General features: G+C 44.7%; 1 protein-coding gene across 1 annotated transcript; it reads right to left on the bottom strand.

Moving 5' to 3' along the window:
- Nucleotides 1-666: 666 nt before the first annotated feature.
- ELOA (elongin A) lies at nucleotides 667-26,538 on the bottom strand. Its single transcript, XM_043506243.1, has 12 exons — nucleotides 26,531-26,538; nucleotides 24,453-24,558; nucleotides 17,090-17,146; nucleotides 14,372-14,490; nucleotides 12,262-13,477; nucleotides 11,580-11,694; nucleotides 10,839-10,994; nucleotides 9,903-10,000; nucleotides 6,668-6,848; nucleotides 5,960-6,071; nucleotides 4,999-5,150; nucleotides 667-3,581 (listed from the first exon to the last, which is right to left on the bottom strand). Exons 1-12 carry the CDS (start codon nucleotides 26,536-26,538, stop codon nucleotides 3,520-3,522), a joined length of 2,382 nt encoding a protein of 793 aa, XP_043362178.1. The 3' UTR covers nucleotides 667-3,519.

Below are 26,538 nucleotides of genomic sequence, written 5' to 3'. Positions count from 1 at the left end.
CTGTTCAGCCAGGAAATACTCTGATCAGAAGGGAGAGAGAGAGATAGATCTCCATCCAAGAGAGGCAATGACTAGGGAGCCCCTTGCTGGACCACTGAAGGAAAATACCAGATGCTGTTGTCCTGATCTGTGACCGTGCCCAGTCCTGCAAACCCTACTCAGATGCTCACTCCCTCAGAAATAGCCATGTAATAGGTTGCAGGAGCAGGCCCTCCCAAGGGGAAGCCTGTTTCTTTTCTTAGCAGCCACAGGCAGACTCATGGGTCTGTCCCTTCCCCTCTTACAAGCCATTCCCGCATACACCTGGAGAGGCCATTTTCTTAGATTGCTTTAAAGATGTTTTTAATATCAATTTATGATCCTTGGTTCAGGCTGTGGCAGATAAAGAGGAAAGGATCTGAAAACTTGACAGACAACCGCTTAGATTCTGTTGCAAGCCTAGGATTTCACACTTATTTGCCAAAGCTTTTCAGTTTCCATCCATCTATCTATAGCCTCTAGAGAAGAAAGGACTTTTGAGAATGAAAAGTAGACAGGAAATAGGGCTGTCAGATTAAAAAGCAAACTTCAGCTCATCAGCAATACCAAGCAATCATACTTTCTAATTTGCTATTTCATTATGTTCAGTTATCACCCAGAGCCAGAAAGCAATAGACAGACACTGTCCAGTGTTTTGGCTTTTATTGAGACATGATTTTCTTCTTTTCATATAACTTATCTAATTAAAATATTAATCTCCATAGTTACCACAAAAAAGTAACATAGAAAATTGTATATACACAGTTGGGGACCAAAGTACAAATGCAAGTCAGCATAACTCTCCCTCCTGCCCACATCACTCATCCCACCCAGCCAAAGCACTCAAAGGGAGGGGAAGGTGGAGGCGGAGAAAGGAGGTGTTGGGTCCTGGATGGTTTCTTTGCACACAGTATAGCACAGAAAATTGCACAAGTTTAACATGTTGAATGCTGGAAGAGATTGGAAACTGAGCAAGCAATTTTACTCTACAGATGGCTTAGTTTGTGTCTTACCAAAATAATTCCTCCCCCTCAGTAAAAGGCATTCAAATTCTTTCAGCCTGGGAAATTTAGTGTCTGACTGAAAAAAAAAGCACCTTGCAGGGGAGAGACGAGTGTTGATCTCATACGAAGAAGGATCTGCTCCTCATTGAGAAAGTGGATTGAAATATTATGGGATTAGAAGCAACAATATTTGTATTGCATCTTTCCCCACCAAATCACCAAAATAGGCTAAAATATTGACAGATGACAGGGTCTGCAATGAGAGAACTGATTTTAATGGGATGATATACCCACTGCACAGTCCAGATATGGATATCTAACTGTAATAATGCTAGGTAGCAACTGAATGGTGCCCAAGAGGATTCTCAAGGTTCTTTAAAAGTGGCTCCACCATGGCCCAGACACAGATGAGTCTTCCCTTTTCCCCACACCCCAAGTAAAAAACAGAAATAAATGGTAGCACGACAGTTGGCTGAAGATTATATATTGTTACCTAATTAAAAATACAGCAAATTAAATACAGCAAAATGCAAGAGCAAAAAGGCATTATTTTACAGCACAATACACACTGAAATGCCGCACAGTAACATGATTAAAGCATCTGGGACTTTAACAAATTTACGGCACACGAGATTCTGAGAAAACTCTTCCAAGATCTTCAAAATTAAAATTGGGGCTTCCATGATGTTCAAATGCCTAAATAGAAAGCGTCCCCCCAAGTCCTCTGTGGTATACACTTCACAGCAAAGTTCCCTCAGGCCAGCATACATGGCCAAGTCCACTTATTCAGGGTTTTCCAGTCAAGAAAATATGGTCATGCTGTTGAGCAGCTACCACCAAGAGCATCAGCCAGCACTTCCTCCTTTCCTACAAAGAGAGCAGAACGTCCTACGGAGTCAGAGACAGCAGTTGCATTTAGGAGCACTTCAAATGGGTCTTAGACCTGGACAGTTTCCATTTCCAGATCCAGTTACAGAGCCCATCAGATAGGCTTGATCCATCAACAGCAGGACAGGTTCCCTAAGAGCACTATCAGCTCTTACCCAGGCCAACCTCTGCTAGCAGTGCTCCAGGTAAACTTGCTTTCTCATCTGTCGAGACAGATTCAGTGCTTGTGCTGAAGGATTTTACAACCTACAGTGACTTCCTAGTAGTGTCATTCACTTGAAACTGTGCCAGAAGCAGCTGCAGGCACAGTAAAATTCTGCTCATTTAACTGAAGCCACAGTCCCAACATCCTTACCCATGACCACCTTCATGATGAGCTTTGCGCCAAAGTTCCCTAGTTACTTTTCAACCAATCTCAACAGAGGCCGCTGACTCAAAGGTAAAAATCTCACCCCTCCCTTCACAGCTGGGATTTTTCCCTCAGACATCGGATGCAATCACCATGTGTTTTGAATTCGTATTGTAGAGTTTGCACCAACATAAGACATGATTCACTTTCCCCATAAAGTGGTTTTACTTAAAAAAAAAAAAAATTCACTAAAGCTTTTGCTTTTTCCAGCAATAATTTACAAGGGAAAAGGCAGGATTTAAGTGCCAGCTTTTAGACTCAGAAAATCCTTTCCAATGCTGTGTGATGCTTGGGAAATAGATAAAACTGCTTCCTTCTGCTAAAAGAAATAAAACCAATTCCTTCATTGGTTTTGTTAAAATTGTTCTGGCTTCCAGAGTCCAATCTAAAATCCAAAAGGGTGATTAAAATTTCAATTTTGGCACAGTGATATTTGTCCCAAAAGAATTCTCATGTTTTTCCAATACACCGAAGAAGAAGAGAAGAGAACAGCAGCAGGAGAAGGGTCCTCAGAATTCGCACACAACAGTTTAAGCATCTGTACAAGGAAATCAGAGAGGTTGAGAGCTGGGATTCATTAATGTACACATCTGGAGAGTGATGCCTCAGACCCGACCCAGCTTGCTGAAGGACTGGTGAGCAGACTGGCCTCCAGCATTACCTGTTCCAGATAGGACTTGACATGTAGTGGGCATGAAATCAAGGAAGAGTCTCCCATTGTAACAGTGTTCACATGGAGGGAAGGGGCTCCAACTCAAGTCACCAGGAAAGAGAGACAGGGTCCTTCTACCAGGACTGGGGTGGGGGTGGGGGAATGACAAATAATATCTGGGGGAAATATTAATTAAAACCATTTTGTAAATTTATTAAGAGGTTAAATAGCAACATCAGTCTCTGGACCTTCCCTTCTCAGCAGATACCAAGACTTCACATTTTCTGAAGGTTTCATAATTCTGAACACGGTGTTTTTGATAGAAATTGGGGGCAAGGCAGGGGAGGTAGAGAAAGGGACAGGAGGGCTGGCTTGAAAAATACTGCGCTGTCATCCTTGTGCAGGTTTTTTAAGCCTCTCACAGCTGCTGCAGCCTCCATGGAGCATACTGAGGAAAGGACTTGGAGCTCCTTGGGTGCCTTCCTTCCCCTCCACCTTCAATGCCGCTCCCCCACAAGAGAGGAATTCCCATCTCTCTCCTGAGCAGCTTATCTCCGAGAGAATCTGTTTTTGAATGCTTTGATAGTCTTCGCCATCATGGGTGCAATTTCTGAAACAAAGGAAAAAAAACAGAACTAAGATTAGTGGTACAAAGAATCACAAGAACAGAGAACTGGTTACCTAGTTGCAGCTTTCATGATCCCACTGGCATCCAAGTAGCACAAGCCAACATTGTACCTTCCAGTTCTATTGGCTGAGATGTGGAGAAGATCTATTGGGATCTTCTATTTCAGCCCCAGGCCAGTAAAGAATTGCACCCTACAATACATTCCCCAGTGCTTTATCCAGTCTAGTTTTACATGATTCAAGTTAGAGTCCTGCAAATCTGCAGATATCCGCAAACCATGTTTGTGGATTGGATGCGGATACAAAATTGTGCATCTGTGCAGGGCTCTAATTCAAGCAATGGGGTTTTCACTGCCTCCTGGGAGGCTATGCCATGGTCTGACCATCATTGGGAAAAGCAAGGCCCCAACGTGGTGGAAAAGGGATTGAACTAACTAGGAGCCATACAGTCCAAGGTTCACCCATCCTCCCCCTCCTAACCGCACAATATCAGCATCTGTTAGTGCTGCCTTTAAAAGAAAGGCTGGCCAGCATGCCAGAGGATTTTGAACAGCTTTAAATTTTTGGGAGCATTCAAATCAGGTGCCACACTCAGAATTTTCCAAAGAGCAGCAGACTTGTTAGCTCTGACTAAGAGCCTCAGCTGGTCTACTAGATCTTTCCACTGATAACATGGCAAACCTCTGAAAGGCATTTACCCTCCTCATTTGTTGGCCATAAATCTCAGGTGCCTATCAAGGTGATATCTAAGCAGCAAACATGGCTATGTCGCTCAGCGGGCATCTTCCTTCTGCCAGTTCTTTTCTCTCCCCCTCCTCTTCCACTCCATGGTGAGCTACCCATGAGAGTGATGCAGTTATCCACGGAAGATTAACAAAAGCGGGGGGATTTGCATTTTAAGCTGAACATACTCAGGGCTGCGCTCAGTCCCTGACCACAATCCTCACTTAAATCTGAGACTAAATTCCAGCCTATTTTTGTTAATAGGTTTAGTGACAGCACCTGCCACTGCTGAATATTTCAGACAACCAAGGTATAGAAATTTATCCTTGCAAGACCCCTCTGAGACAGGTCAGTATAGTCAGTTTTACAGACAGGGAAACTGAGGCAGGGAAATTGACTTCCCCCAAGGTTGCCCAGCAAATATATGGCAGAGGTGGGTAATGAAACCAAGTCTCTGCATCCACCACAAGACCATTTCTAAAGCTTTGCAGCAATCCCAACCATTTTTGCCACCCTTCCCTTTAACAGGAGGGTTGGAAAAGGAACCCCCCTCTCTAGAGTCATCCCCCTGCTAACCCTGTATCAATCTCTTCCATGCATGGTCAGTCAGTGGCTAAAGCTCATAGTAACGATAGCTAGAAATAACTAGCGCAGACAGCGTTGCCTGCATAACTCACTCTTCACTGGTGGTTTCCTGGGATCATAGCCAGAAGTGGTGCTGCCTGGAGATGGGCCAGAATGGGCACTGCTAGTGCTGGGCCCATCAAAGGACTGCTCCTCCTCAAGCTGGGCATAACTTCTACCAGGTGTGAACAGGACTGGTTTTATCCTGCAATTCAGAGAAACGTGGAGGAGATACAAACAGTTCCAATGACTGAATCAATTAATTTCTGTGCCATGCGCAGGTAGGTGCGGTGTTGATTCTCTCTGTCCCAGCCACACGACTTACTGCACAACTGAGGTGGAACTCCACAGCAGCATGACTGAATTGCACTTATTACCTTGCAAACAATTAATCTTCAGTGTCCAATGAACTGGGGATCATTAGCCCCATTTCACAGATTAGGAAACAGGGACAGAGATTAAGTGTCTTGCCCAAAGCTAGAGAGTCAGACAGTCGAGGAGCCAAGATTAAAACTGGCTCCTAGTCCAGTGCTCGAACATTAGACCAGGCCGTGTATAGCACCGTGTATAGCATTCCGACACGTTCAATGGCTGCCAAGGAACATTCCACAGATAGAAGGGACCCGAGAAGTTTTTCCCAGCCCAGGCCTGTGTTGCTGGGTCCCAGTGTCTCCTGCCAGAATTGATGGCCTACGTTACTCCTGCAGCAAACCAGGGAACTGGGAGAACTTAAACTCAAGAGCTTGGCAGGTGAGATGATGCTGGTCTATTGTTTTTAGATTTATTCACATGCCATCGATTGCTAATGAGTGGCAAACCTCTCTCTCCCCTTTAGTCACAGTGGGAAGGATCTGAAGGCAGGGGGAATCTCTTTTCTCCTGTTCCCTTCCCTCCAGCCTCCACAATACAGCAGGGATTCTTTGTGCTCAGAAGACAACCTGCTGGGTTTCTCCCACTGCCCAGGACCCTAAGAAAAGGTTCTGACCAGACAGGTTGGGGAGGTTTAAGACTCACTTGATCTTCTCTGGTACAGCAGCTCCTCCAGTTCCAAATTTCTCTTGTCTCCTCCGCACATCCCGAGGTGGCTTTGCTGCTGAATTGACGAATGCCATCTTGGCCACTCTGCCTGCAGAGGGAGAAAAAACACACCCCTTAGGATCCAGCCACAAGTGGGTCCTCTGAACTCACTGTCACAAAGCACCGAGCCCACCTCTATGCTCTCTGGTGGAATCACCAGCCACCACATATTCACCCTTTCACTCCATTACATGGGGCAGAGTTCCCTCCCTGACGCTGTACCCCTCTGCTACCAAGCTTCATGCTTGAGAGAGGCCAGACTGATAGACTTGTGGAGAGAGAATTTCAGAACAGCCCTGGAGTGCCCTATCAATAACTTCAATCCCAACCTGGGGGAGCTACCCTAGGACCGAAATGAGATTTTAGTCTCCGTGACCTCCGATGTCCCCGCAGGAAGGGACAGTAGCCAGTTTTGTTATGGAACAAATCTCCTAGGAACTGAACTGAGGCGTACAAAGTCATTTAAGTGGGCCCATCATGCAGACAACAGTGATTTGGGACAGCTTCTAACTGAGGCCCAATTTGAACCAGTCACCTAGACAGACATCCCTTCCTTTTAACTCCAGCATGAAGAATCACAACCCACCCCATTCACCAGTCCCTCTCACTTCTGGTCGCCCCTGCATCACCCAGTGCCTGCTTTACCTTTGGGTTTGTTGGCATGAGCTGAGCGGATATTCTGTGTTAACATGAGCAGCCGCTGTTCTCGGGCATCATGGAGTCGGAGGTACATCTCCCTCCAGGACTCAAACTCTTCTGGCTTCTCCTTCTTGAAGTCCCGGATGCAGTGATTCTGCCACAGCTGATCCGTGTCCTCAATTAAAACCTGGAGACAGACCCACGAGTTACCTCAAACACCAGTTTTCTGGGATCTCTCCAGAGAGCACAAGCTCAGACCTTTAACCCACGTGCCACCTAGTGGCCCTCCTCCCTTCACATACCATTACCCCTAGTGCTATTAAGTAGTTCACAAGTCTAGCATGTCCCAGCTACATGAATCAAACAGTGAGGTAATGACTCTTCTCAAGAAGTTCCCCATCACACTCAGCTCATCCCAGTTTACAGGGTTGTGTCATGCTACCCTCCTGCCACGCTCATCCAATATCAGAATGCAGGGACCTTAGACAAAGGGCAGAATTTCACAGTAACCTCAGCACTTAAGTCTATTCGCCCCCAATGGGGCAGTTACCTATTTCACATCAGCACAGCAAAGGGCCAGAGCATTAGCCCGAAGGTGCAGTGTGAAAACCCCGTCGCCTTCCAAAAAGTAGAGCTGGAAACTTGGCCACAGCAAAGGAGGAGTCGATACCACTGGCTAGGCTCTTCTCAAATGAAAGAGCATCTGCTTTTATGCAAACTGCTCCTCCCAGCTGGATTCAGAAGCACTGTGATTAGCTTATGAGGAGTTCCAGGCCAGATCCTCCACTGGTCTTTACAGTGGACATGAGCTATTCCTCCTGCATGATGGGAAATCATGGTGTGCTGCAGGGAAGCAGGTTGCCAATGTATTTTGCTCTCATGTTCTCTTTGGTGGGCAGGGGAAAGAGAAGGAAGTGGTGGCATTTCTCTTTCCTCTGACTCTCACCTTGATTTACACTGGAGCGATACCATCACATGCTAGCATGAGCAGAAGTGGAGCCATCTCCAAGCCTCAGCTGCCTGGACTGCACTTGGTTGCCCTGTACTAACAGACGTGGCAAGCACCAAGCACCTCCGTAGGAGCGGTTAGGGTGTTCAGCACCAATCCGCCTCCCGAGATTAATGTAACCAGAGTAAACAAGGAGGCAGGACCTCAATACTACATAGAAGGAAGTGGGGGATGCAAAAACCCATGACCAGGCTAGGGGTGCTACTGAAAGACATCTGGGACACCAGCTCAGAGCTGGGAGCTCTGTCAGTCTCACTACCTACTCAGCAGCTGGGCCTGGTGCTATGAACACTGGCTTCCTGCAGTGCAAAGCAACAATTAAGATTTTCCACAGACAATCCACTGCCAAAGACCTGGGACACAGCCCACCACATTTAGTTCAAAACCAGAACATTTCCAGCCTCATAAGACACTTTCCCTATCAGGCAAAACCCTCCTGGCATTCTGAACCTCTTGCTGTTAGTGTAACTGCACACTGGGTTGTATTCACATGCAGCTCTGAGAAGCCAACCACATGCTCCTAGCACAGTGAGGGTAAGCACCATGCTGGGAGATCCCAATAGGTGGCCTGGCAAACCACTGCCACTGAGGGAAAACTGGTTTCAGGGTCAAATTCCAGAGAGCCTGGAAGCTGAGGAAGCATGAAGGAGATACATATTTCAAGAGAGACAGGAAATGGCTGGTGAGCCCCAGCAGCCTGGGACCCAACCAAGGCTGATTTTAACACTAATCCCTGTCAGAAGCACCTCATCTGTGGTGTGGGATATCCTGGTGTGACAATGAGCCAGAAAGAGTTAAGCAACCAGCAGGCTGACGTGACCCAGATCAACCTTTAAGAACATATTAGAGAAGAACCGACATGGTAAACAGGGCCATTTCTTGTAGATGGTTATCAAAGCCATGTTAGATAGATCAAGTGCTCAAAACTTTGTATGGTCAAAGAATTAGAAGTAAATACTAATTGTATTTTTCTGTGTTTTCCTATATCTGTTAGAAACTTCACAATGTGATCTCATTAACTGATAGATGATAAACTTCTCTTCCCATCTGTTACTATGTTTTATTAATGTAGAGAGCAAAAGGGAATATTAATATTTAGATGAAACTTGGGTGTAATAATATCATTGTCTATATTTCTCTTTGAAGTTTGTAGTACATTGTCTATGAACTACTTGAATGGATAATTACCTTTTGCTGATGAATACAACTAATTACTTGTGTATACATAGGAAATAGGTGGTTTTGCTTCAAAGCCACAATGTTTAGTACCTATTCTTCACCCAAGGAATACCTGCTGTGCTACCTGATGTCAAGAGGCTAGCACAGCCTGCCAGAGATCTATAAAAGAACTCTGTCATCTCAAGTCTGCCTGAACCTTATCAGGGGAGGTTTTGAGTTGCAAGACTGGGAAGCCGACGTCCTATTTGGATTACCCTGCTATTTCTCAGGGAAGAATGTATACAGCCTCTGCACAGAGACTACCTGTTGGATTATAAACTGATGGAACTGATTCTGAAAGAACATTTTGCAACTCAGCAGCTCACCCATCTACTATGAAACTGACTACCTCACTACTATGAAACTGACCTAAGAACTTTATTCATATCTGTATGTATAATGATCTTTTAACCATAATCACCTCTTTTTAATAAATCTTAGTTTAGTTAATAAGTGGCTGTAAGCATGTATTTGAGTAAAGTATGAAATATTCATTGACCTGATGGGCAATATGTCTGATCCCTTGGGATTGATAAAATTTTATATATGGTGAACAAGATTTTAAGTAATCCTCATCATATTTGACTTGGCTGTCTGGGTGGAAGCCCAGGGCTGGATTGCTTTAAGGAAGCTGTATTTTTGGCTTCTGGGTAACCAGTAAGGTATTGCAGAAACTGTTTTGTTGCTGGCTTGGTGAATCTAAATTATTAGAATAATCCACCAGTTTTGGGGATTGTCTGCCCCATTCTTTGCTGTTTGCCCTGCTTGAGCAATCGCCGAGTAGCCTTTCCAGGCACCACGGTCACACCTGAAATACTGGCTGCTGATGGGGAAGCAAGGCTCGGTGGCAGGAGATAAATCGTGACCAGAATGAAGAGTTGGGTGACCTCTCCCAAAGCCTGTCAGCCATGGTCCACGTCTTCTCCTCCCAGTGAGGACAGGATGTTACCCATGCATGGAAATACCAACATTCCCCTCCTCCCCATCTCCCACCTCTGAGTTGGAGACACCTACGTGATTACATTCCTCAATGCGATACAGTTGATCAGGGGTGCATCTCTCCAATACTGGCTCCAACACTGAAAAAGGAACTCCACCGACTTCATAGATTGCTACAGGAGAGCGAGAGAGAGAGAGACCAACAGTGTTTATCTGACTCCTTTCAGCATGAGGGAAAGTGTTTAACAGAACTTACTGGTAAACACATGGGTCATTGCAGCTACCAGAGAAATGCACAAGACCATGGCAGCTGTTAAATAGCTCACAGCAATACTACACAGCAGTTTAAAACAGGACGGGAAGGAAAAAGGAATACACCATATCCACCTGCTGCAGAGAGAATTTACAGGCAGCAGAATCTGACCAAGTCATTGGGCCCAACACCTCTATTCCTGCAAAAGAGTGCTATGGGTAATCATCCGATGAAGTGAGCTGTAGCTCACGAAAGCTTATGCTCAAATAAACTTTTTAGTCTCTAAGGTGCCACAAGTACTCCTTTTCTTTTTGCGAATACAGACTAACATGGTTGCTGCTACTCTGAAACTTAACCCTATGTGGTCACTTGTCACCTTCCTAGTCAAAACCCCAATTCTGTGCCTTATTTCTAACAGTGCAGTGGTCTTCAGACGCAACCTGGGGCACTGGTTCAGTACTGACACAGAGGAAGAACACCCTCCACCAATTCCGGCAGCACTAGTACTCCTAGTCAGTCTCCCATCCAAGTACTAGCCTAACCCATTCCTGCTTAGCTTGCTAAGTGATTTGACTGTCAAGTGTAGAAAGCCAGGTGCTCCCTGGAGATATAAAAGCAGGTTAACAACTCACTGCACTGCATGACACCTATGAATAGCATTCCACCAGTATTCAGAACTAGTCAGCAGAAGCACAGAACTCTCCTCACACTGACAATGGATGATTACACCTTTAAAGCAAAACAGGAGTGATACTCACAGTCGATATTGTTGTTGAGGACTCTGATGCACTGCTCGTATAGAGACATCATCTTGGGGAGATAGGCAGATTTAGAACCCGAATACACTTGCATTTTGGAATTCAGCCTGCGTCCTGTAAAGCCAGCCTCACCCTCCTCAATGGGCGAGGACACTGCTGTGATCAGATGACAGGTGGGAAAGAAAAGAAACAAGACCGGTTTCACCCGAGTGCTAAGAGCATCCTGAACGGCAGAGCAAGTCCCGAGCAATTATTGAGACAGATCAAGGTTAATACAGCAGGCTCAGAAGCACATGAGTTGCCTGGTCAGCCAACCTCTAACATGACTGCAACCCCTTTACTTGTGCCTGAATTGAGTCATGTGCCAAAGGACACATAATCAAAGCTCATGCTTCAGAATGAGCCAACCACTACTTCAGGGTCAGGAAGGACTCTCCCCTGTTCCTCCCAAATTGTACAAAGTGGGGAGGAGTCATCTTCTGCTGAAAGATCAGGTTTTGGCCCCTGCCAGAGGCAGAACAGTGGCTCCTAAGAATATAAGGCCTTAAGTCCCCTGAGCTTTGCATTGGTACTGAGGCTGGATAGGGAGAGGTCACACAAAGTGAATCACAGGGACATACTGGATTCTGTACATAGAGGTTAAATCATACCAAAATCTCCCTCCTCCTCTACCCCCCCACAAAGCACCCAAGGACTCTTCCAGTCCCAAAGATTCTGCCCCATCCCCTGACCAGCACATACTTTTCCTCTTTGTCTGAGAGAAGGTAATCAACTCGAGAGAGGGAAGTGGGCGATAATTGGCCTGAATTGCAGGCAAAGGGATATCTGGTAACGTTGGCATCACATCAATGGGGATCTGGAGGGAGAGAAATCACAAAACTGAACAGAGATAAAAGGAGGGAGATAACATGCACAGAAGCTGGTAGGATGTATTCATTTAAAACAGTTTAATAACCCACATGACGATGATCAGCCTGCACCAGGGCACAGCCTCAGGCTGAGGTTTCAATCCTGTCCACATTATCAGTGGACGAGCCCAAGGCAATTCAGCACAGAACACAAGCATGAGCCTCCTAGCATCCTCACACTCAGTAACATGAGAGTCACTCATACCGGTATATGCTACAGAGTATTGTGCTCAATGACACTAGTAAGAAGCCAAGTGCGGGATGGATCATTTCACCCAACAGCAGAAGGAGGCATTACCAAATGTAGTCCCATGGAGTACCTGATGGGACAGCCCCACATATCAGGTTTCAGAGCCCCACAGAACACCAGCCCTGTGCTAAATTCAGTATCTCAGAAGGCAAAGAGGACATGAATTAATCCTAAGCACCTGCCAAGTAGGGCAGAGAATCCCTGATATGGAAGGTGGCACTTACCAATGCCAGTTTGTTCATATTCAGACTCTCTGAGATCTTACCTTTTTCGGTTTGGATGTCCCAGATTGCTTCTTCTCTGCCCTTTTCTCGCTTGTCTGCTTGTGACTTGTATTCTTTCGGCTCGAGTCTGAGCTCTTGGTACTGGCTTTAGACCCATTTTGCTTGCCATGCCCTCTGTTTCTCTCAGGGGCTGGAGGAGCAGGGGGTTTAACCACTTTTTTCTTCTTTTTCTGGGGCTGGTCATAGCTGAGGTATGACTCAAAGGACATTTTAGGCTGCTCATATTCATCCTCCACTTCCACCTCCCCAAAACTTGGTGAGAAACCCACAGATTTTTTGTCTGAGTCAGAGGCTTTGGATTTGCCCTCAGTAGTCTTTAAGCTGCTAGAAAGCCCCTTCTCTTTGCTCCTGTTTGAGGAGTTACCCTCTAACTTCCGTTTCTCCCGATCCATGTTGGATATCTCCAGGCTTAGCCTGGACTTTTCCAGTTTGGCTTTCTCAGAGTCCCGGTGTTTTTGCTTCTTATGGTTATCAACAGACTCCTCCAAATGAGGTTGTGACTTTTCCTTCCTGGAGCCACCACTTTCTCTGTTCTTCTCTCTCTTGGTGCTGTCTAAAGTCCTGAGCTTCTCCTTGCTGCCACCTGCTGAGGGAGCTTCTCGGACCTGCTCCTTGAAAGAGGACTTGTGCAGTCTTTCTGGGCTAAAGGCAGAGGTCCTCACCTCCCCCTTGGTGTCCAGTCGCTGCTTCTCCTTGTGAGAGGACTTGTGCTCTTTGCTCCGAGTCAGGTTTCCTTTGTCTTGGGATTCACTGGGATTCCTTTCGTGGCTTCCCACCAGCTTGTCCTGAAAGCTGTGGCCTTTATTAGCTTTCTGATGAAACACTGTCTGCTCCACCTCTTGTTCCTCAGAGGTGGAGTGATCCATGTACAGTTCCTGAGGGCTCTCCCTCAGCTCAGGTGACAAAGTGTGCCCATAGTCCGAGTATTCCTGATCTGAGGAGTGCACTGGGGAAGCTCTGCCCCAGCCCTTGTCCTCCTGACTGCCATAGCTGATGGCCTCATGGGCTCTCTCAGGCTCTGAATACCTTTTGGCCTTCTTCTCTCTGTAGTTTGGCTCACATGATTGGCTGCAGGAAGGCTGGAATGCTTCTGAGTAGTCCTGCTCAGCTTCCTCATCCTCTTTTGGGGAAGGCTCTCGCTGCCGTTTCCTAGAGCTGCTTCTCTCATAGTCACGTTCTTCTGAATCAATGTTATTTCTAAGAAAGACAAAGACAACCCAATAGTTAGACAAAAACCCATCAACAAGAATAAAAGGAACGACTTCCTGAGGACAGTACGGATGGGAACCAGGTACACAGAAGAATAAGAGCGTCTGGAGGTTGAACATAGTAAAAACATTGATGATTCTTTCCTACACAATGTTCAGGGCTTTAGTGGTAGTGTCTCCATTACAGAAATCTCCAAGTCCTAACTAACCAGGACTGAAGATTTCCCAGCAATCTGGGAGAGTGCAAAGCAGCTCAAGACAGAGGAAGAATGCATGGGCCATACTGGGCTACATTCTCCTAATTATACACACCAGCATGCAGGGCTACAGCAGCCATTACAATCCAATCTCTAGTACCACAGAGTCATGAGTTAGGCCACAGAAGAGGTCAATTCAATCAGCCAATCCTTCTCCCTGGAGCCATACCACTGTTCCTACAACAAACTTGCTAGTATTAACCAAAGGGCTGAGTTTTCATAACAGCTGTTTTCATTGGCTCACAGAAAGAGGATTTCCACACTGCTTTGTACCTATAGTTTCCTCTCTAGTTTTATAACATTAGGGAAGTGAGATATAGGGTTTGTCTCCTGCTTTCTGGAAGACATTTTCTAGGTGTCTAGCGTCTCTCTCTCCATCACACTACTATTTCTTGAAAGAAAAACTTTACTCAGACCTGAAACTGCAGTAGTCAGCAACTCTGTGGCCACTGTAGGCAGGAAACTTACCCCACAGTGAGGTAAGCACTTCATGCAGAGTTATCACTCTGAGATTATGAGCATTTTGAAGCCTAGCCTTATTTCCAGGGCCACAGAAATCTAGCATCACCTCCACTGGGAGATTTAATGCAGCTTATCCAGCGAGACAAATGGATAGGCTAGCTTACCGCTCTACTTCTTGAGGGACTGGCACCAGCTTCTTCCATCTGGCTACTAGGTTCTTGGCAAAGTCTCCCACCAGCTCATGTTTCCGTAAGCCATTCACAGTCTTCCCAACACCAGTCTCCTGCAAGAAAGATGCAAGACATCAGCTGATTTCTGCAAACCAGTCAACAATCTCAAAACAGGTTTATCAAAGTCAAACTACCAGATCCACTTGGTCATCCAGAACCCTCTTCAAGTGAAAAGCCTCAAGAAAGCTAGACTAAATTTAACCGTTTCAATGGTACCTAAACATACCAGATACATAGGCAAAGTGTCCTTCTATTGCATCACCAGCTTCCAATTTGGCAACAGAAAGAGAGCGGCCACAGCAAGAGTTCACACCAGGCCATGTTAGAGTTGCTATGAAACTCTTTTTTACTAAAAGGGTTTAAATTAAAAGATCTGGAATTCCACCAAGCTCCGATGATAGATTCAGGAGGGGAGCAGCAACAAAATAAGTGCAAACTCAAATCATCTGTTTTCAAGCAAATGCCCTTAAGAATATATGATAAGCAGAATGGTTTCGCTCAAATTTCTTCCAGGAGGTGTCAGTGTTTAAGAAGACAGAACACAACGCTCATCAACCATTCCAAGAATACTGATGAGAGCATCATGGTGCAATGGAGAGATGGCCAAAGAAATTGAGTGTTTAGGGTAGGAGTTGTACCAGACTTGTGCTCAATATTTAGTAAAGAGAAAGAAATTCACATTCAGTTGATGGTGAAGAGTCAGGAATGTTCCATCACAGTGCTAGGAGGTCATCTGTCAGATAAGTCACAAGAAAAAGGGTCATGACCACTTTCAGATATAGATTTTAAGTAGGGCTTTCAAGCGATTAAAAAAATTACGAGTATTGTAATGCAATCTCTTTATCGTGAAAGTTGAATTTACCCCCCCCCCAAAAAAAACTGCATTCAAAAATAAAACAATGTAAAACTTTAGAGCCTACAAGTCCACTCAGTCCTACTTCTTGTTCAGCCAATCGCTCAGACAAACAAGTTTGTTTTCATTTGCAGGAGACAATGCTGCCCACTTCTTGTTTACAATGTCACCTGAAAGTGAGAACAAGCATTTGCATAGTGCTGTTGTAGCCGGCGTCATAAGATATTTACGTGCCATATGCGCTAAAGATTCTTATGTCCCTTCATGCTTCAACTACCATCCCATAGGACATGCGTCCATGCTAATGCCGGGTTCTGCTCGATAACAGTCCAAAGGAGTGCAGACCGACGCATGTTCATTTTCATCATCTCAGTCAGATGCCACCAGCAGAAGGCTAATTTTCTTTTTTGGTGGTTCAGGTTCTGTAGTTTCCACATTGGAGTGTTGCTCTTAAGACTTCTGAAAGCATGCTCCACACCTCATCCCTCTCAGATTTTGGAAGGCACTTCAGATTCTTAAAGCTTGGGTCAAGTGTTGTAGCTATCTTTAGAAATGTCACATTGGTACCTTCTTTGCATTTTGTCAAATCTGCAGCGAGTGTTCTTAAAACGAACAACATCTGTTGGATCATCATCCGAGATTGCTATAACATGAAATATATGGCAGAATATGGGTAAAACAGAGCCAGAGATATACAATTCTCCCCCAAGGAGTTCAGTTAAAAATGTAATTAATGCATTATTTTTTTAATGAGCATCATTAGCATGGAAGCATGTCCTCTGGAATGGTGGCCGAAGCTGAAGGGGCATATGAATGTTTAGCATATTTGGCACAAAAATACCTTGCTATGTCGGCTACAAAAGTGCCATGCAAATGTCTGTTCTCACTTTCAGGTGACATTGTAAATAAGACAGGCAGCAGTATCTCCTGTAAATGTAAACAAACTTTTTTGTCTTCGCGATTGACTGAACAAGAAGCAGGACTGAATGGACTGGTAGGCTCTCAAGTTTTACATTGTTTTGGTTTTGAGTGCAATTATGTAACAAAACAAAACAAAGCCTACATATGTAAGTTGCACTTTCATGATAAAGAGATTGCACTACAGTACTTGTATGAGGTAAATTGAAAAATACTATTTCTTTTGTTTATCCTTTTACAGTGAAAATATTTGTAATAAATCATAAAATGAGCACTGTACACTTTGTATTCTGGATTGTAATTGAAATAAATATATTTGAAAATGTACCAAAAAAATCCACAAATATTTAAGAAATTTCAATTGGTATTTTATTGTTTAACAGTACATTTAAAACTGCGATTAATCGTGATTAATTTTTTTCATTACAATTAATTTTTTTCAGGTTATCGCATGGGTGAACTGCGATTAATCAACAGCCCTAATTTTAAGGTCTTGAGGCCATTACGATAATCTAGTCTGAACCTCCTGTACAACAGGCCAATATCCACCCAGGGATTCCAGCATGAAGCCCTATAAACTTGTGATTGAACTAGATCATCTGTTTTAAAGAGAGATCCAATCTTGGTTTAATGACTCCAAGTGATGGAGTATTTATCACATCCCTGGGTAATCCATTGCAATGGTTGATCACTTTTAATTTACACCTTGTTTCCAATTTGATGCTGATTTCAGTTTCACTTGTCTTTAGCCCTACATGGCATTTTCCACAGTAACTGAGCGTTAGCCCCAATATCCTAGTCACATTTCAATTTAAGGAGACATTTTGTTATTCTGTTCCATAAAAGGTACCATAAAAATATAAGATTGTTATAGTTCTTACCACAAGGATGTCAACCGTGATAGGCAACTCAGAAAGTCTCTTCAGACTTTTCAGCAGCTGCAGAGACAACAAGGGAAGTGTTTAGACTTATCATACTAATCACATAACGAGATTAGAAAGGAAGAAAATTCTGCACTGTATGGGAGCTTAGAGATGTCTGAGCAACAAACTTCTCTTAACTCATATCCACAAACAGCTGTTATCTGACTTCAAATCAAGCACTAAGGTGGCGAACGTGTAGAGGACTGATTCAAAGAAATATAACGTTTTGTTGCAGAAAGAGAGGGGAAGTCTGCAAGGCAGCAGCACTCTGGATGCATCAAAGGTTAATTTGCACTGCTGTCATTTAAGAATCTCAAAAGTGCAACCCCTCAGATAGAGACAAATACCTACAAGATCTCTATCAAACTTTCTTACAACTACAATACTACAACCTATCCTGAAGGATGATCCCTCACTCTCACAGACCTTGGGAGACAGGCCAGTCCTTGCTTACAGACAGCCCCCCAACCTGAAGCAAATATTCACCAGCAACCACACAACAGAACCACTAACCCAGGAACCTATCTTTGCAAAAAAGCCCGTTGCCAGCTCTGTCCACATATCTATTCACGGGACACCATCATAAGACCTAATCTTATCAGCCACAGTATCAGAGGCTCATTCACCTGCACATCTACCAATGTGATCTATGCCATCATGTGCCAGCAATGCCCCTCTGCCATGTACATTGGCCAAACTGGACAGTCTCTACGTAGAAGAATAAATGGACACAAATCAGACGTCAAGAATTATAACATTCAAAAACCAGTCGGAGAACACTTCAATTTCCCTGGTCACTCTATTACAGACCTAAAAGTTGCAATATTACAAAAAAAACTTCAAAAACAGACTCCAAACGAGAGACAGTTGAATTAGAATTAATTTGCAAACTGGACACAATTAAATTAGGCTTGAATAAAGACTGGGAGTGAATGGGTCATTACACAAAGTAAAACTATTTCCACATGCTTATTCCCCCTCCCCTGCTACTGTTACTCACACCTTCTTGTCAAAACTGTTGGAAATGGGCCATCCTGATTATCACTATAAAAGGTTTTTTTCTCTTGCTGATAATAGCTCACCTTAATTGATCACTCTCGTTATAGTGTGTATGGCAACACCCATTTTTTCATGTGTTGTGTGTGTGTGTCTTCCTACTGTATTTTCCACTGCATGCATCTGATGAAGTGTGTTTTAGCCCACAAAAGCTTAAGCTCAAATAAATTTGTTCGTCTCTAAAAGGTGCCACAAGTACTCCTAGTTCTTTTTGCTAACACAGACTAACACGGCTGCTACTCTGAAACCTGTCAAAGTGCACTGTAAGCATTAAGCCACAGCACTTCTGTGAAGTATTATCTCCATTTTACTCATGGGGAATGGAGACACCGATGAGATTATCCAGAGTCACACAGCAAGTTTGTAAAAGGGATGGATATAAAACCCAGGGCCAGCATTTTCAGAAGTATCCAGTGATTTTTGATGCCCATCTTGGGATCTCTATAGGGCACTTTCTGAAAATCGTGCCTGAGCACCCACCCTCCAAGAATCAGGCCCCTTTCAAAAGTCTGAGTGTTCAGCATCTAAAAATCGAGACACTATCATAGCACCTATACACTCCCATCATAGCTCAGAGCTCAGTGGTTTTGTGTGCTATACAAACACAAAAGACGATGACATCCATGACCCAGAAGCACTTACCTTTAAAATTAACATTAATTTTGGGGTGTAATTAGACATTCTACTAACCTCAGCCATTAGAAGTATCCTTCCAATGCCAGATTATAAAAGTTGTACATTGATCACTGAACAAAATAAATTTTGACATATATTTAAAAGATGCTTTGACTTTCCAGAACTTAACATAAGAAAAGCAGGAGTTCATCTATCCTAAAGAACTAATGGGATGGCTTCTGCTCGCTACAGAGGGCTGATCACCACTTCTCCATGGTTGAAGGTTAATTTGTCTGTTGGTCTCAAAGTATTTAAACCAACCGTGGCTTTTTAGCACCGTTGTTCTGAAATACTGAAGGGGACACTGAATTATCCCACATGCGCTCCAACAATAATTAACTGATTCTTAAATTCACCCTCCCTGCTACCCCACCCAGATTATACATTCAGGTGAAGGAACCCCATCGGATCATGAAGTCTGGAGCTGGATATCAAGCATTGGGATGGAAGTTATACCTCCATTTTTGACTGATTGGTCTTGTTGATGTAAATCCTCTCGTCATCTGCTCTCCCAAAATAACTCCTTTCATATCGTTTAGATTGCTGCAAATTAAGTAGCAGGTGCTACTGTCGAGTAACAACGTTCCTTCTTCCTTCACCCCAGCTCTATTACCATAACACTCCTCAGTAGATAGTTTGGGGAAAACAAGGGGCTACTGGAGCCCTAGTCTGTTGCTGCTCCGCACAAGAATCTCTGATAAAACTGGGCACCAACACCACAGGTCAAGTTTGCATCTCACATTTGATGGCCTAGAAATAAGTGCTACCTAAGTAAAACCAAGAAGAGTAACCAATCCTCTTGTAGATCTCGGCAATGTAACAAGATACTCTAATCATTCCCTCTAGTTACAGAGAAGACAATATTTTTAAAAGGGTCTCAAATAAATCAGATAGGAAGTTGCCATCTGCAGGGCTGGCTCCAATGTTTTTGCCGCCCCAAGCAGCAAAACACAAAAAAAAACAAAAAAAAAAAACCCCACAACTTTGCCACCAAACACAGAGGCAGAGTGATGGCGCGGCCGCTGAATTTCTGCCGGCGACCGAAGAAGAATTACGTCCCCGCCACCGAGCGCGAAACGCACTGTGATGGAGTGGCCGCCGAGGGCAGACTGCCGCCCCAGAGCCCAACCTCCTGCCGCCCCTTTACATTTGCCACCCCAGGCACCTGCTTGGTTCACTGATGCCTGGAGCCGGCCCTGCCATGTTGACAGTCTGAGTACGACATAGGGAATGCATCTCCCATTGGAATAAGCTGTGCATTCCTTAAGGCAGTGGTGGACATCCTGTGGCCTGCAGGCAGCGCATCAGGGTAATCCACTGGCAGGCCGTGCAGATGTAAACAAACTGCCTGGCAACCTGCCAGTGGATTACCTTGACAGGCCGCAGGTTGCCCACCACTGCTTTAAGGTCTACATCAGAAGACTGTACAATTGCAGTGTCAACTAAGACACCAATCTCAGTTAAGGAATCACAACAAATTGTAGTTGGAGAGATATTGGAACCATTCAGACAATTGCTTGGACATTTAGGATCGTTCCCCATTGTACATTTCCTAGGGGTTCGGCCTATCTAATTTCAAACCCCTCAGGCAATGGAACATCCATCACTTCCCTGGGGAGACTATACAGACGCCTAAAAGATCCCACTATTAGAATGTTTTCCCCTTTATATTTACTCCAAGTTTTCTCTTTAATTTCATCCCAGTTATGTTCTAATTATACTTTCTTGTAGCATCCTAGCAATTCCTCTCACTCCTTGATTATTTGTAGCTTTTAGGGCCCTGTCTTAATGAGCAAAAAGCGTGCATTTTCCAATCAAGTTAGTTTGGAAAACATGCTTGGAAAAACTCCTGTGTTAAGATTTGAGGGCTTTTTCAATCACGCTAAGCTAACCTGAATTGATACAACAATTGAATCACATCCTTCCTTGCCCATCAAGGCAGAGCCTAGTTTTCAATGTGTGCATATATAAAGACATGTCATATGCTGTTTTCATAATCTGTAATTCAGAAGGTTTTTCAGCTGAGTTGCAAACTTTTAAATGAACACTATCAGACGCAAGACTTTCTTTTGGTTACATCTGTTGCCAACAGCACCTTAAGGTACATTCACACTATGAAGACTATACTGACATAGCCCAATAGTGTAGACAAAGCCTATACCAACAGAACGGGTTTATCTGTCAGTATAGGAACACCACTTCCTTGAAGTTAGCTCAGTCAACAGAAACCTTCTTTCATAACACAGCAGCATCTACCATGGGGGTGATGTCAGCATAGCTATGATTGTCAGGGTGTTTTTTCCCCCCACCCCCTGACCGATGTAGCTATGCCAATATAACTTTTCAGTGTAGACCAGGCCTTAAGTTGCTAAAACAGTTCTCTGTAATAGTCAAACTCACTTATCACTATATACATTACTTGCATATTTACCACTGTCCAAAGAATGAATCACAAAACAGTTTCAGTCTTGTCCCTAGACTGCACGACCTCTGGAGCAGGGAGACTGTATTCAGGTGTGTTTTTACAGCACAATTGTGGCCTTTAGGTACCACAAAGCAAAACAAAAAAAGACTTTCATTCCCAAGTCTCATGCCCTACCACAATGCTTCTGTTGAAAACATGTGTGGAGAAAGTTTAAACAAAGCTTTTGGATTTTTGCTTAATAAACTTGAGCCTAATCTAACAGGTACCCAGCTATGAAATAGTACTGTGAAGCACCATATTGTTTATTTTAATTGAACTGCTCATTTTCATTTTTAATGTTTTTTAAATAACCAGACCATTGCAATGCTAACAAGGCATATATATTTCAGATTATTACATCATAGCTTGGTCCCATTCTCTTCACAACATTTTATGTTGCTTGTATGTTCCCCTCTCTCCTTTCAGCAGAAAACAAGCAGTTTTGAAGTGACACAAAATACACAATACAGCACCAGTGTAACTGTTTTAGAGTTTTCACCCCCTCTACTGGAAAATATGATTGCTTCCAACCCATGACAACAGCATCCAAAGTCTCCCACAGAGCGCTCTGTGCCAGCGCTCTGAGGTTGTCGCAAAAAATAATATTAATACTTAGCACGTTTCCGCAGTAGAACTCGGAGCACTTTACAAAAGTGGATAAACATTGTTATTCCCATATTCTAGATAAGCTGGGCCACCAGCCAGTAACCAGATGCTTTAGAGGACAGTCCAAGAAACCTTGAGCTAGACAACGATGTCTCAGTTTCCCCATTTGTAAATAGAGATAATACTCTCAAAAGTGTTTTGAGGATTAATGTTACTAACACCCTGAAACAATGAGTGCTATGAAAAGTGCATAGCATATTAACTCCAGACAGAAGTAACAAGAAAATAAACCCCATAAAAATGCAATTTTCTCACTGTATCACTGATGCATGTGCACAAAGATCTAACCTATAAAGACCAGGAGTAATAATGTCTTGCAATGCCAAAATGAGTTGTCACACATAGTAGATTGTGTAGATCTTCATAGTATAAACTTACCTCTCCTATCTTACATGATTTGATGAGCAGTGAAATGGATAAAACTTCAAGTCTCAATATCAGCTCTCCTTGAACATCTGAGTTAGCACCCTGAGATGAGTGGGACAGTTCATATCTCTCAGAGCTAAGGCTGTTTTACTCAGTTTCTTGCACTAATTAGTTTAAAAGGAGATTTAATTCTACCAGTGCAAAATGTGTGTGTAGACCAGCACTTACCGTTTTAGATTTTGCAGATGCAGAAAACCAAATGCATGCATTTCCACAATAACAGATAGATACTTCCCCCACCCCGATCCTGCCCCACAATGAAACTTGGATTCTAGAGAACAAGGTAGCAGCATAAGTGAGGTGTCTGTACACAGACTCAGTCAGAGTCCTGAATTTACAGATGGAGAAGAGGCACAGAAGCCTTGTCTATAGCAGGAATCATCAATTGTTGACGATGGGAACCAGCAATGGATGCAGCTGAATTGATGCTAAACAGTTTAACTGCAAGGACAGATCAGAATGAACTGAGTTCAGCACTGTCTCATCTCCAACTGTTGCTGACAATGGATGTCCGCAACATAACTTTCCTAGTGGAGACAAAGCTATACAGGCTAAACAACTTGCCAGAAAACAGAGAGGGAGTCTCCAAGTCAGAGCCAGATTAGAACCCAGGAGCTCTAAGCTTCCAGCTAGGGCAAGTCCTCTCTAGAAAGCAGAGCCCATCATGGCTTAAATGAAATTTCTTTAAATTCCCCTGAGCAGTATCAGCCGAACAGCCAAAGCTTTGGTTTACCATTGCCTTTCACTATGATCACACCCAGAAAATTACATTATGAATTACGGGTTTCCACCATAACTCTCAGCATCACTGGGGAAGGACCTTCCAGAAACAAGTTCCCTCAGCAGATCTGTGTGATTTGTTTCACTAACTGCTGTCCATATCTATGACATACAAAAACATCCACAAACACAGAATAACCCATCCCACAGGGGCAGGTATCCCCCTTGGAGTCCATTCTGAAATCCTATTGAATTTATTCCTTGTTTAAAGAAAAGGAGTACTTGTGGCACCTTAGAGACTACAAATTTATTAGAGCATAAGCTTTCGTGAGCTACAGCTCACTTCATCTGTAGCTCACGAAAGCTTATGCTCTAATAAATTTGTTAGTCTCTAAGGTGCCACAAGTACTCCTTTTCTTTTTGCGAATACAGACTAACACGGCTGCTACTCTGAAACCTTCCTTGTTTAAGAGTCTTTTTGTAGGATGCAAGTTAAGGACCCGGGTGTCTCCAGAGCCTACTTACTTGGTTACGGCCTGGATATGGACCCCTTAAAAATATTGCAAGCACACTCAGGACTGCCGCTGCAACTTCCCCACTGCTTGGCACATACTGAACCACTTGTGCGTTCAAACACACGTAGGCCACTGAAGGGTCATCCCCAGCAGGACCGCCCTCACTGCGATATCCCCCAGACCCAACTCCTCTCAGTCAGTTCCTCTTCTATAGCCCCCTCTGCTAGAGCCTCTCTCTCCTGGCCCCCTCCCCGTATATTCCCTATAGCTCCCCAGAAGTCTTTTCAGGAGCTGAGCCAGCCCCCTTCTCTTGATCGCTTCTCCCACTTTCCGGGGTCCCAGGCTGGGGAGGTGGGACCTCCATCGATCCCCTGGGGCCCTGGAATGGGACCCCAGCCCCCCTTCTCCCTCACAGCAGCCCTTAGAGGACAGCTCAGAAACTGTCCCTCCCCCGGATCCCTGCCCCCCAGTGACCCTTGGAATGCCCCCCCACCGTCCCTCCCCTGGATCCCTGCCCCCCGCATTTGCCCCCAGTGACCCTTGGAATGCCCCCCCTCCAACCCTCCCTCCCCTGGATCCCAGTGACCCTTGGAAGGGCCCCCCAGCCCTCCCGACCCCGGATCCTCTGCCTGGCAGTGGCCCTCGGACGGCCCCTCACTCCCCCGTGTTCGCCTCAGTTCGGGGGTTTTCGCGGGGGGCCCGCGCCCTCCCGCCCCGATACCCGCCGGAGGGGGCCCAGGCGCTCGCAGCCCCCAAGCCCGCCTCCCGCCCGCACCGCCCCCCCCGTCGGCGCCGTTACCTTCTTAGGTTCCGAACTGCCCGAGAGTCGCGACTGCAGCTTCCCCACACTTCCAGCACCGATTCCGCCATTTTTACTGCTGGAGAGGCCTCCGTGGCGGAAACGGCTTCACCGCCCACCGACAACGCTGAGCTTCCCCGTCCGCCGCCGCCATCTTCGCTCCTGGCAGGAAACGGAAACCAAACGTCTGGTCAACAGCCAGTCGCCATCCTGGGTGCTGGCAGGACGCTACTGCGCCGAGAGGGGTCAGCCGCCATTTTGGATACTGGCCATAAGCTTCCGCATTGAAAGGACCCGCTGCCATCTTGGATATTGGCAAGAAGCTTCTGCGCTTAGGGGCAACCGCCATCTTGGTTGCTGGCAAGAGGCTTGTCTACCACCATGGGCCCCTGAGAGGCCAGCTACCCCCTTTCCATGGGTTTTTCAGTGTCTCCCTCACTGGGGACTATAAAGACAGGTGCCATCCCTCATACCCTATTGACTGGGGCACCAGGAGCTCATATTTAAACTGCTGCCCCCCCCCGTGCCATGTGAGAGACTGAGTTGCCATGGCACCGATTCACGATGGCACCCCGGAACCCCCTGCGAGCGATTCCCGATAATGCGGTTCCCCCCCACAACACAGTCTGGTGAGAGGTGGAGACTGTGGGTTTTGTGTAAGGTCTCATAATGACCCCATGGCTCGGTAGGCGCAGGGATCATTACATACAGGCTTGGCGGACTTCGATGGTTTTCATTGTTTCGACACAGAGCATCAATGCTTTTTTTTTTTTTTTTTTAAGATTTTTATCTACTTAATTTTCATAGTTGTGGGAAATTTGGTGTGTGTGTGTGTGTGTGGGAGGAAGTAATATCATAATAATCGTTTCCTGACAGATTCAACAAGTTGAAACTTTATGACTGTTAAAACACCAAGTGTTAAAATCACATGTCAAAATACAAAGTAAAGATCCTGAACTCTGACAGGTTTCAGAGTAGCAGTCATGTTAGTTTGTATTCGCAAAAAGAAAAGGAGGACTTGTGGCACCTTAGAGACTAACAAATTTATTTGAGCATAAGCTTTCGTGAGCTATAGCTCACTTCATTGGATGCATTCAGTGGAAAATACAGTGGGGAGATGATTTATATACACAGAGAACATGAAACAATAGGTGTTATGATACACACTGTAAGGAGTGATCACTTAAGATGAGCTATTACCAGCAGGAGGGGGGGGGAGGAAAAAACCTTTTGTGGTGATAATCAAGGAGGGCCATTTCCAGCAGTTGACAAGAACGTCTGAGGAACAGTGGGGGAGTGGGGAATAACATGGGGAAATAGTTTTACTTTGTGTAATGACCCATCCACTCCCAGTCTCTATTCAAGCTTAAGTTAATTGTATCCAGTTAGCAAAATTAATTCCAATTCAGCAGTCTCTCGTTGAGTCTGTTTTTTGAAGTTTTTTTGTTGAAGAATAGCCACTCTTAGGTCTGTAATCGACTGACCAGAGAGATTGAAGTGTTCTCCGACTGGTTTTTGAATGTTATAATTCTTGACGTCTGATTTGTGTCCATTTATTCTTTTACATAGAGACTGTCCAGTTTGACCAATGTACATGGCAGAGGGGCATTGCTGGCACATGATGGCATATATCACATTGGTAGATGCGCAGGTGAACAAGCCTCTAATAGTGTGGCTGATGTGATTAGGCCCTATGATGGTGTCCCCTGAATAGATATGTGGACACAGCTGGCAATGGACTTTGTTGCAAGGATAGGTTCCTGGATTAGTGCTTCTGTTGTGTGGTGTGTGGTTGCTGGTGAGTATTTGCTTCAGGTTGGGGGGCTGTCTGTAAGCAAGGACTGGTCTGTCTCCCAAGATCTGTGAGAGTGATGGGTCGTCCTTCAGGATAGGTTGTAGATCCTTGATGATGCGTTGGAGAGGTTTTAGTTGGGGGCTGAAGGTGATGGCTAGTGGCGTCTGTTGTTTTCTTTGTTGGGCCTGTCCTGTAGTAGGTGACTTCTGGGTACTCTTCTGGCTCTGTCAATCGGTCAAATTCTAATAAGCTCTCAAACAGCATTTTTTCTTACTTTGCTTACCTGTACAT

This window comes from Dermochelys coriacea, chromosome 19, assembly GCF_009764565.3.
Source record: "Dermochelys coriacea isolate rDerCor1 chromosome 19, rDerCor1.pri.v4, whole genome shotgun sequence".
Classification (NCBI taxonomy): Eukaryota; Metazoa; Chordata; order Testudines; family Dermochelyidae; genus Dermochelys; species Dermochelys coriacea.
The sequence above is the reverse complement of the archived record's forward strand: the minus strand, read 5'-3'. Positions and strand labels throughout refer to the sequence as shown.